Source organism: Thunnus thynnus, chromosome 23 (genome assembly GCF_963924715.1).
Source record: "Thunnus thynnus chromosome 23, fThuThy2.1, whole genome shotgun sequence".
Classification (NCBI taxonomy): Eukaryota; Metazoa; Chordata; class Actinopteri; order Scombriformes; family Scombridae; genus Thunnus; species Thunnus thynnus.
Genome location: NC_089539.1, coordinates 25,878,974 through 25,890,627, shown reverse-complemented (window position 1 = coordinate 25,890,627; position 11,654 = coordinate 25,878,974). Strand labels below are relative to the sequence as shown.

General features: G+C 40.2%; 1 protein-coding gene across 9 annotated transcripts in view; it reads left to right on the top strand.

Annotated features, from left to right (window-relative positions):
- Nucleotides 1-5,144: 5,144 nt before the first annotated feature.
- The window catches only part of flncb (filamin C, gamma b (actin binding protein 280)), a 74,443-nt gene continuing 67,933 nt past the window's right edge, over nt 5,145-11,654 (top strand). For 6 of the 9 annotated variants that reach the window (XM_067581949.1, XM_067581951.1, XM_067581947.1 and 3 more), the window contains exon 1: nt 5,146-5,872. In XM_067581949.1, the coding sequence (XP_067438050.1) occupies nt 5,497-5,872 (376 nt within the window). In that variant the 5' untranslated portion in view covers nt 5,146-5,496. Of the gene's footprint in view, nt 5,873-11,654 lie in introns of all 9 variants that reach the window. The other 3 variants (XM_067581945.1, XM_067581948.1, XM_067581942.1) reach the window with 1 other exon arrangement.

Sequence of the window (11,654 nt, the reverse complement as noted above, 5' to 3'; positions counted from 1 at the left end):
GTATAGATAAAATATTTGATACAAATCTACAAAGCAAGTTATTGTTTTATACACAGAAGATATAAAAAATGTAAATCATCTTTCGGGGGACGAACGTTAGAAGTGAAATATTATTATTGTTGTTTTGAATCCCTCTCAGAACAGCTAACCTCTCTTTAAACTGACTTTACTGCACAGTTGCAGGCGTTGCAGCGTATGAAAGAAAGTTGTTCACAAGCTTGTTGGAAAAAGTAAACATATCAAGTTAATACTGAATAATTCTGTGCTAAAATCAGTCTGACGTTTGTATATGATGTGACTGATGAAGGAGACCGCTCCACGCAGTAAGAGAAAACTGAAAACAGTGACATGAATGTTATCTTGGCAGAACTCGGGTCGCACCATGATGAGTTTACGACACTTAAATCACAGATTAATGAGGTTTATGTAAAGTTGAACATCTTGAGCGACTAAGCTGAGATGGACAATAAAGTAAGGTAAATTCAAGATAACCTTGATTTACATATTCAACAGCTTTCTGCTAGAATAGACGGGATGGATGGAGCAAAGTCTGATGTGTCGTTATTGTGGGCCATCTGTTTGTTGAAGGAGAAATCCCTTCGGAGAGAGTGAATTCTTTACTATTTGAGGGGTTACATCGTGATCCTAGCTGGAGATCGTTAATGTGGAGCTGATGAGGCCTAGAGGACCGGGACCAGGTGTAGTCAAGGTGGAACTTGGAGCCCAGCAGGATATAGTGGCTGTGCTTCGTGATATGCAGTTTGAGGGATAATAAAAGATTCGCTCACGTTTTCATTCACTCTTCGAAGTCACAGACAGAGATGCTTAAACGTTTGAACTCTTCTCAGTGAAAAGAGTATTTCCTGACTGGTAGTAGGAGGCTGTTGAGGCGCGATCAGCTGGAGCCAGCGAACAGCGCCAGCCGTAACGCGAGGAGCGGTGGAGATCGAGGACAGAGAATATGGAGAACTGATTGGTAACTGCCCAACCGACATGTCTGACAATCTCACATTGTTGCTCTGGAACATAAACGATTGAACCCTCAGAAAAAGAATACTACTTGACCATAAACCTGATATTATCTCACTTTTATATTACATTACATTTCATTTTATTTAGCAGACGCTTTTATCCAAAGCGACGTACATATGAGACTGATACAACACAAGCAGGGATCTAGCCACGAGACAACAACACCAGTAAGTTCCATAAAGCTTAAATTTGGGCCCGATAGGACATAGATGCCATCAGGCAGTGCAACAAGGCAATGATTAGAGTGCATAGAAGCATGTTTTTTTGTTTTTTTTTGTATGTTTTTTTTCACCCTACAGTCCATCAGGTGCAGAGGTGTTCCTGAAAGAGCTTGGTCTTTAGTCTTTTCTTAAAGATTGAGAGGGACTCTGCAGATCGAACAGAGTTTGGTAACTCGTTCCACCACCGGGGAACTACAGAGCAGAAGAGTCTAGCTGGTGACTTAGGGTCCTGTTGTGGTACCAGGCGCCTTTCATTGGCAGAGCGTAGTGGGGGGAGGGAGTGTAGACCTCGATGAGGGAGTTCAGGTAGGCAGGAGCTGTTTTAGTTGCTGTTTTGTAAGCGAGTGTCAGGGTTTTGAATTTGATGCGGGCAGCAACTGGGAGCCAGTGGAGGGATATCAACAGCGGGGTGACATGTGCTGTTTTGGGCCGCCACGTTCTGGATCATCAGCAGAGGTTTGAGTGTACATGCAGGGAGGCCTGCCAGTAAGAAATTGCAGTAGTCGATGCGTGATATAACGAGAGCCTGAACCAGGGGTTGTGCTGCAAGCTCAGACAGGCGGAGTCTGATCTTTCTGATGTTGTTCAGGACAAATCAACATGATCGAGCAACTGAGGCCCCATGAACCTTAAAGGTTAGTTGGTCATCAATCATGACACCCAAATTTCTTCACTTAATGAAACACATTTAAAATGCAATGAAGCCATTGACTTACAGGCTTATACCTGGTTTGGTCACAACCCAACAACACACATAAAGGCAGCTGAAGGATCTGGGAAAGTTGGTTTTCTAGTTAAGAACAAACTGAGTTTGATGAAGTTAATGTAAAGAACAAATCAGGGATTCTGGCACTACAATTTAAAAACAGGTTTTCATGGCTACTGTTTTGTTAGTTTCAGCTGTTATTTACCTCCAGAAGGACACCACAAGATCTACTGGTTCTTATTCCCTTTTTTGGGTTTTTAGGCTCAGATGTTTAGTCTGTCTGATGTGGATGCTGTTTATCTGTGTGGGGATTTCAATAGTCATGTTGGTTGTCTTATATTATAATATTCCTACCAGAATTAATTAATCAGCACCATTAATAACTATGGGGAATACTTTTGGGCAAAGATAACTTCACTTCAGTTTCAGTTAAAGGAAAAGCAGTAGTAGACTAGATTATTGTTCCACATAAAGGCTTAAATGATTGTTTTCACCCTAAATGAGTTCACTGAGAGATGTAAATAACTGACCAGTCTTCACTGATGTTAAAGGTTCTAGTAAGACCTTATTTTGTTAAAGAGGATTCACATTAACAGTGTGCCAGAACCCTCTAGTCAATGTAACACCATATTACCTGACTGTGTCTAGATTGTGTGTCTGTGTCTGTACAGCATTGAATAAATGTGTTAAGAGGAGAAATAATAGCCATAAAGGTTTTAGAAAAACTTACGAACCCTACTGGAATCGAGATTAGCAGACTTTAAGAATAGTAGTAAAAAAAATGAGGGAAGGGCTGAAAGTAGAATTTAAAAAAAGAGGTTACACACTGTGAAACATAGTTTTAATAGAGGTCTTTCAGTGCATATTGATCACCTTCAAACTCATAATTCCCAACAGTTCTGGAGTGAAATTAATAGATTGAGTCCCAGAAAGTTTAGAGGAACACTCATGAAGGTAAAACTAGTGAATGTAACTCTGATTTAAGGGTTATATTATAAAAATGGGAAAAGGATTTTGCAGATTTGTTTTCTGGTTGCAACAATTATTTAATTGTAGGAAACTAGTTCAGAGGAGGTCACGGAAACTGAAATGAATGCTGATGTTTTTGAGTGCAAATCTTTTTTTATAGAAGAGGTAAAAAAACAAACAAACAGATAAATGCTGAACAGACGAAATCTCCAATGAAGTGTTGAAATGGCACAAGAGCCTTTTAATATTAAACCTGTTATTAAATCTTCATAAAATGATCCTCTTATTAGCTGTGTGTATAAATTAACCTGCAGACTTGTCGACCACCTTCAGAGGACAGTTTGTGAATGAGCATGTATTGATTATATATATATGCAGTCACTTCCATTATATGTGCAAGAACGAATAATAATAATAATGATAATAAACTTTATTTGTACATCACATCACATACATAAAACGCAGCTCAAAGTGCTTTACAGGAGAAAATAAAATCAAAGACAGAAGACACGATGAGGCGATTTTATAAATAAAAAAACACAAGATGGGTATAAAAAGTATAAAAGAAGTATCAAATAAAAACAGTGATGTTAAAAAATATTAATTAAAAGCAAGATCATAAATATAGATGTTCAGCTGCTTCTTAAAACTATTAACAGAAGTTGCTCGTCTAGTTTGTGGTGCGTAAAAACAGAAGGCTGCTTCATCAGACTTTTTATAGTTCATTTTTGGAACATTTAGCAAGTCTGTACGAGCTAAAGGGGAACGTATGAAGGTGCTGAACCATTAAGAGCCTTTTAAACCAGTAGAAGCATTTTAATATCCATCCTGAGCGACAAGCAGCCGGTGGAACGATGCTAAAACTGGAGTAATGTGATCTTTTCTTCTGTACGAGCTGCAGACTATCAGTGTTTTGGTTTTTTTTAGATAATCCTGAATAAAGTGAATAATAATAACAATAATCCAGGCGAGAAAATACAAAAGCATCTTCCAGTGTTAGATAGCGTCTAACTCTACAATATTATATTATATTTCATAGGTGATAAAAGTTCAACTTCATAACATGTTAATGTGTGAATTAAACTAACTCAGAATGAAGAATAACAGGTTCTTTATTTCTGATTTGTTCTGGAGTCAAACTTAAAGTTGCTAAAAGTCTTTTGTCTTTATTTAATTTAAGAAAATGATTGTTCATCCACTGTTTCACACTGAAGACGCAATTTATGAAGGGATTCAGTGCAGGTAAGGATAGAAGGTCTACATTTGTTTGTTTGGATTAACAGGAAACTTAAAGGCAGTTAGATTCTGGTGTCATTGGGAAGTTTTATTACGTCATTAAGTCTCCGTATGGAGCACCTGTGTTCAGGTTAATGAACATATTACTGGACAGTTTGGTGTCTGGCTGAGGAGTTAAAGCTGATGATCAGATTGTGGTTATATTATCATATGTGGAGGACAGACTGTGAGTGAGACTGTCCTGTCTATGAGGATGTGAGTGATGTACTTTTTAGTCAAATATTTGAGCTGGATGATTATTAAAACCTTGAGTTGTGCTTCAGGACGGAAACCTTTTGGTAGCAGATTTTATTTGCTAAATTTGGGAGAGAAGTCAGAATATTTAGTTTAAGAGCGAGCTGTGAAATAATCTGTAATTTTGTAATGAAATGAAATATACTTTCAGTGTCTTGTAAACCCGCGAGGACGCTCCACGTGCATGAAAACTTCACACACTGTATTTAAACCCTGTGATGATGAACATGATGATGAACTTTATTTAGTTGTCTCTATAATTACAGATCAGAGCTGCTGTTTTACTCTCATGATGACAGAAACCTGAGACCCTCCAGCGGGGGGGTGCAGATTATTAGGGGTGTGTGTGGGGTATTTCTAGTATTTCTAAATTCCTGGCTCCCTCTAATTGGCCGGCCACTGATGACGACATGTTTTATGCTTCTTTACTCACGGGCCCCCGGTGTCTCTCCCCAGTTTGGAGACTCTAAAAATATCCGGAGGTGTCACTGAGCAGCGGAGCCCCGCGGGTCCTGAGAGGGGAAGGGGGGGGCTGGGTGGGGGGTCCGGACTGAACCCGCCCCCCTGATCCGCCGCCTCCAATGAGCTGCGGCCTCCATATCTCCGTCGTATTAGAGGATGCCCGGGCTGCGGGTGTATATGGTCATGGAGGGGGCATTCCTGGAAGTCCAGCAGAGTGACGCCGAGCTTTTTAAACCTCAGCTTCACTTCTCCTCCACCCGCAGTCCTGCTCTCTCCGCGCCGCCGCCTGCGCGTCATTACCCGGACCAAAGACCCAGACGTCTGTCCGGAGGAACAAAACACTCCTTATTCTACTTTTCTGTCTTCTTCTGCTGCTTTTCTTCATATTTGATCCCCACAGGAGCTCATGACTCACCCAGGAGCGGATTAACTGATCTGCTTTCTAACTTCAGTGAAGTGTGTCACTCCCAGCAGGCTTGGCACTGCCCCTCCGCTCCGCCGTTTCTCCTTCTTTTCCTTTTTTTTTCTGCCTTTTCTTCTCTCCCACTCCGCTTTGTGCTATAAAAGGGGGGCACCATGATGAGCAACAGCAGCTACTTGGAGCCGCAGCTGCCGCCGCAGTTTTACCAGAACACCGACATCTGCGAGGAGGAGGAGGAGATGCCGGCCACCGAGAAGGACCTGGCCGAGGACGCTCCGTGGAAGAAGATCCAGCAGAACACCTTCACCAGGTGGTGCAACGAGCACCTCAAGTGCCTCAACAAGCGGATCAACGACCTGCAGAAGGACCTGAGCGACGGGCTGAAGCTGATCGGGCTCCTGGAGGTGCTGAGCCAGAAGAAGATGTACAGGAAGTATCACTCCAGACCCAACTTCAGACAGATGAAGCTGGAGAACGTGTCCGTGGCTCTGGAGTTCCTGGAGAGAGAACACATCAAGCTGGTTTCCATCGGTGAGTCCGTGACGCACGTTTGGAGAGTTTTTACGCAAACTTTTACGCAGCGCAGAGACACAGAGGTCAGAGTGAGTGAATGTTAGAGGGTGTGTGAGCTGAGTGACAGACTTTCACTTTGTAAAACATCATAAATAATAACAAACAGTCTCAGTGTTTGTTCATGTTGAATCTTCCTGACTGAGGTTGTTCAGGTGTGTCTGAGCTCCAGGTGTTAACAGCATCTCTGAACAGCTGCTGATTGGTCCTCAGGTTGTGTGACTGTGTGTTTCTTGCTCACAATCATCACATCAGCTGGAAAATATAAAAATCATTTTCTCTTATTTAACCTTAAAATATCTTTCATTTACCCTTCAATGCCGTGAAGGTGTTATATTAAGATTTTATGAAGATATATTACATAGATTACCTTATTAATGCCATTTAAAGGTACAAATCTAGAGATGGTTCTCAAGCTAGCTGATTATATTTTTAAGGGTTTTTATATTTCAAGAAGCCCCTTGATACTGCAAAAGAAAAAATATGGTTTTTAAACCTTAAAAAACTTTAATCCATGCTGAAAACCTATTAAAATATATTAATATATTACGCTGTATTATTATTGTCCTCTTAAAGTCCATCAAAAGTACATTTATTACCTTAATTTACTACATAGCATTAAAAAAAAGAGGAAACTTTATACCTGAAGTGTCTTATCTTCTCAGCTAATGTGAACGTTAAGAAATGGCTTTAATGCTGTTTTAGTTTTATCTCTTAAAATAGTTTAAATAAACTATAATTCATTAATTATCCATTAGTTATCCTTAAATTGGGGTCAACTCTATAAAGCTGTTTTCACAGAATCAGGTCTGGATATTTCCTGGAGTTGCTCTTTCACACATGTAGCACACAGCAGGAGATGTCAGCCGTGTTCTCACCGTGGATGTATAATACGAGCCGATGCGACGCCGCCGCCGCCGCTCAGCCTCGCAGCCAGTTTCTCCCAGTGGTCACTCTCAGTATTACAGCAAGAAATCCCGTCGTCAAAGAGACGTCTGTGAAACTGTTTACAGCGAACGTTAATTACGACTCTTTCTGTGATGAATTTTTGATCCATGGAGGTTTTATATTTGTGAAACTTAAAATTTATGTGACATCATCACAATGTAAAGTCTGTGGGCGGAGCCAGAAACAGTACTGTGTGCATATTCAGCAGGCTGCACAACGCGGAAGCTGGAAACCTTTTTTGGCGCCAGCTGAGCAGTTCTTACTGGACTGAATGGGCGCCATTTTTGGTTTGGTATCCAGTTCTTATAATACATCCAGTAGGTCTCACCTACTGGAAATACTCTGTTTGGTTCAGCTGAGGGGTGCAGGAGGCAGGACATGACGCAGGAAGTATACAAAGTACACAAATTCAGTGTTTTTAAGCTTTTCATCAGAAATAAAACAGCTTTTATTTTTATAAGAAATCACCAGAAGTTCTCTGTCCCATTAGCGTTAGCTCCACAGCGGAGCGTTCAGTCAAGCTTAGCTGCTTGTCATCGAGGAAATTGTTGAGAGCCTTTAAGAGCTTGCAAATGTCCCTGTGGTGGAGGTTTTGGAGGTCTTGATGAAGTTCCAGGAGTGCTTGAAGATGGTAAAGAGGGTCTTGTGAAGTTGTGGAGATCCTTGAGGAGGTTATAGAGGCCCTGAAGAGATTCCAGGAGTTCTTAATGACGTTTTAGAGGTTCCTGAGGAAGTTGTAAAAGTCAGTGAAGAAGGTAAAAATGTGTCTGTGGAGGTTTCAGAGCTCTTGAAGAAGTTCCAGGAGTCTTTAAAGGATCATTCTGGTGTTTTTCTTCTTGTCAACAAATCTCATATTTGGATCCAAACCAACGATGCCAAATCCTTTAGGCGAGTTCAGTGGTACCTTAATGTGAAGCATCAGTACTGTTGCTATGGTTACCAGCACTTTAATAAACCTTGAGTTGTGATTTAGGACAGACGTTAAACTGGTGACTGTTTTTCTTTTGCCTGCTCCAGTTTCTAAAGTTTCAGGAGACGGTTCAACAACTGCAAACAAATACAATCATGAATCAAGAGAAAGTTGGTAAAAACTTACCCAAATGACGCTGGACTTAAAGGAATAGTTCAACATTTTGGGAAATCCTCTTATTGTCAGAGACTCTGGTGTTCAGATTGATGGTGATCTCATCTTTTACAGATGCTACAAGAGGTTTCAGAGGTCTTGATGAAGTTGGAGGTTATTTAGGGGTTTTTAGAGGTCAAAGTTAACCAGGTTCTGTCCAAAGGCAACAAAATAAGCCTGTAAAGCTCACTGATCTTTTTTGATCATCTTGTTTGTTTAATGTGAACACACAGTGTGTTGTCTGGCAGCAGAGTTTTTGAACAATTTCCTGCAGAGTGTGTGTGCAGCTTCCTAAAGTCTCGTCGTCACGGCGAGGTTGCCAGGTAACCAGCAGAGATGCTGCACAGGAAGCCATGGTGGACAGATATACTCAGAAAGAAACGCTGCGTTCAAGTCATACAAGATTTATGGTAATTATCAGTTTTCCAACATGTAAATATGGTTCAACATCCAGGGAAACTTCTTTTAAGCTCTGATATATCTGACGTTTTCCCAAAATGTCGAACTATTCCTTTAATATTCTTTAGCTGAGTTTGAGACTGTCGCTCCGGCTGAATTCTGCTAACTTGTGATTAATATTTTTAATTGATTACAAACTCGCCTTTTACGGCTCACTGCTCCTCCCGCAGCAGCCAGACTGCAGGTGTGATATGATTTGATTTATTTATGGATCACAGACACAAAAACAAAAACCTGAGGGATCACATGTTAAAGTTAAAACGCTTGTTTCCAACATGGTCACGAGATGTTAAACGACAAAGAAACAATCCTGAAATCCAAAAACACATCATCACAATTTAAGAAATAAAAATAATAACTCCCACATTAAAAATACAAAGGATAATATGAAAGGTAAAGTAACGATGTTATTGCAGATTTCATTATAAATCTAAAAGTCTTGTTTGTTTCGGAGGTCTGTAACAGCCAATAATAATGACAGGTTTAGTCTTCATGCCGTTTCCACCTAATATGGAAAGTTACATACGTGAATATGAACATGTGACGTGTATTGAAAGATAAACATTGTGACGTTTAACTAATCCAGGAGTTTACAACATTACAACCTTAAAAATCTGTTGGTCCAACAGTGTCACAAACTTTTATCACAGTCAAAACATCTGATTGTTTTTAACTCAGTGGGTGTTAAAAGATTAAGCATAAAACCAATAGATTAATCGATGCAATTATTAAAATAGCGCTGAATATTTCTTTTGACTTAAAACTGAAATAAAATGAAATAATTTCTAGAAACAGTGAGGACTGTTGTGAAGGGAAAACAGATAATGCGTGAAATCAAAAACGTCTTTAAACGATCACATGAACGAACAAACGCTGAACTCAGTCAAACCCGAAAGACAGCAGGACTCCTGTGGAGGAGTGTTGGGGGTCTGAGAGGCCTGCGGTGGGGGATGTGGGGGGTGGGGAGGGTCTCGTTGGTTGGTGGTGTTGTTGGTGTAGGAGCTGATTGATGCAGGACAGCTGAGCTCTGCTCTCGCTCCACCGACAGCTGCTGAAAATAGATCCAGAGAGGAAACAGACGGAGGATTTCAGTCCAGACGTTCCTCAACAGACACAAAGTAGAACTCTGATACCAGAACAGCCTTCATATATTAAATCCACTCATTCATACGTTAATTAACCTCTAATTAGAGTGAGCTTCTGGATTTACAATTAAAAGACCCCAAATAAGGGGATCCTGTCATGCTATTTTGTACATTTTAAGGATTATTTTACCCCTTAAAAACCTCTTAATCCATACAGGAAATACATTAAAAATCATAGAGAGAACAAACCTTCTCAGTAGAATATTGCTTATAGTGTTAATATAGTTTTAAATAAAGAACTTTGCTTAGTAAAGGTCTTCCAAAATTAGAAGTTTTCTGATTTAAATCTGGAATGTCTGAATTTATTTGCGAGATGTTCACAACAAGCCAGGAAGGTATTTTAATCCTCGTGTATTCTTGCTTCTTGCAAACCAGAGATGTAACGTTTAGCGTTTCGGAAACGTACGAATTTGTGTTGAAATGTTTCTGACAGAGATGAACGTCTCTTCTCAGTCAGACAACAGAGAGTTGAGAGTCTACAGGCTAACATTAGCATGCTAACATGCTCACAGCACTAACGCTAGCATGTTTAGCAGGTATAATGTTTGCCATGTTGGTTTAGCATGGTAGCATGCCAGTTTGCTAGTTAGCAGTAAACACAGAGTAGAACTAAGGCTGATAATGTCTTTAGCTTTGTACATAATCTCACAACAATCTATCTGATAGTTATTGAGATATTTCAATCTGTCAGTTGTTAGCTTTGCAGCTAGCAGCTAGCGTACCGCCAGACTGCAAAGTAAAATATCATCATCTCTGGTGGAGCTCTGATCTTCGCTGAGCAGTTACACAAAAAAAGACTTGTGTGCAAAACTAAATCTTTTTCCTTTGCATTATTAAACCAGTTTGGACCAGAGGTTGTATTTATCTTCTCAGAATCACTCCCAGAAATCATGTTGAAAGTTACTAAAAATACTCCGACCTCAGAGTCGCCCTGAGACTCGTTTATGAAGCATCTGACTGTCAGGAAGGAGGACGAGTTTTATGACACTCAGAGCCACAAAGTAGAAACTAGGATGACGTGTCGTAGTTCTCTTACAGAGATATATACACTCACCATGCAGCCTTCACAGACTGTAAACAAACACACTCACATGGGTTAAAAAAATAAATGTAGCCTGTTAAGTTAATAAGTTTTAGTTGCTCTCACATGTGTCATATCTGTACGATCGATCCAAGTCTGATTCATCACTGTTGCAAAGCTGCATGTTCCCTGTTAGAGCTTTTGTTTTGTGTAAAAACAATCTTTCAATGAGGTTATTTTCATCAAGCTTTCATAAAACATCTCTTCTCTCTGAGTATTTCTGCATGAACGTCTCCTGACAGGTCAGAACTCTGCAGCTCCTAAATATCAGCAGAGATAAGATGCTTTTATTTCTCGTCCTAATGCGTCACTGATCATTTTTGGGAGTAATTTAGGAGCAATTTCCTGCTCTGAGGAGCTCGATAATTACGGCCCTTGGCGTCCTTTTTCAGCTCTCAGATTGTTCTCCCTTTATTCCCTAAAGTTCACGTCTTCTACCAACATGTACATATCATGTTATAAATAAAGGTAAATAATAAGAAGAATCACTGAAGCGTTCCCCAGTTCTTCTTCTTGTCTTGTCCACATGTTCTTCTGATTCTCTGCACACAGAGCTCATGTTGTGACCCTGATCGGTTCAATAAGATCTAAAAGGCTGTGAGTCGCTGTAGGTCTGATGTTCAGGTGTGTTTCAGTGAATGTGTGTCAGTGTGGTTCATTCTTAAACTGGTTGTTCCTGACCGAATCTCTCCGTCTGTAATGATTTCCATATGTGTTGCAGTCAGCAGAGAGGAATGTTCAGCTGGAGCCAGGACCCCCCCCCCCCCCCCATCACCTCCCCACCCCTCCACCCCCCCAACCCCCTCCTCTACACATTATTATAGAGTCATGCATCAGTCTGTCACTGTGTTTGCATCATATGAACCTTTTATATCAAAAATCTGATTTATATCAGAGGCATAAAGACCTAAAAAATGATAATTCTCCATTAAGTTTTCTGGAAAGAATGTGAATGAAATTTGTCCCTAAATAAAGGAAACAAGTTAA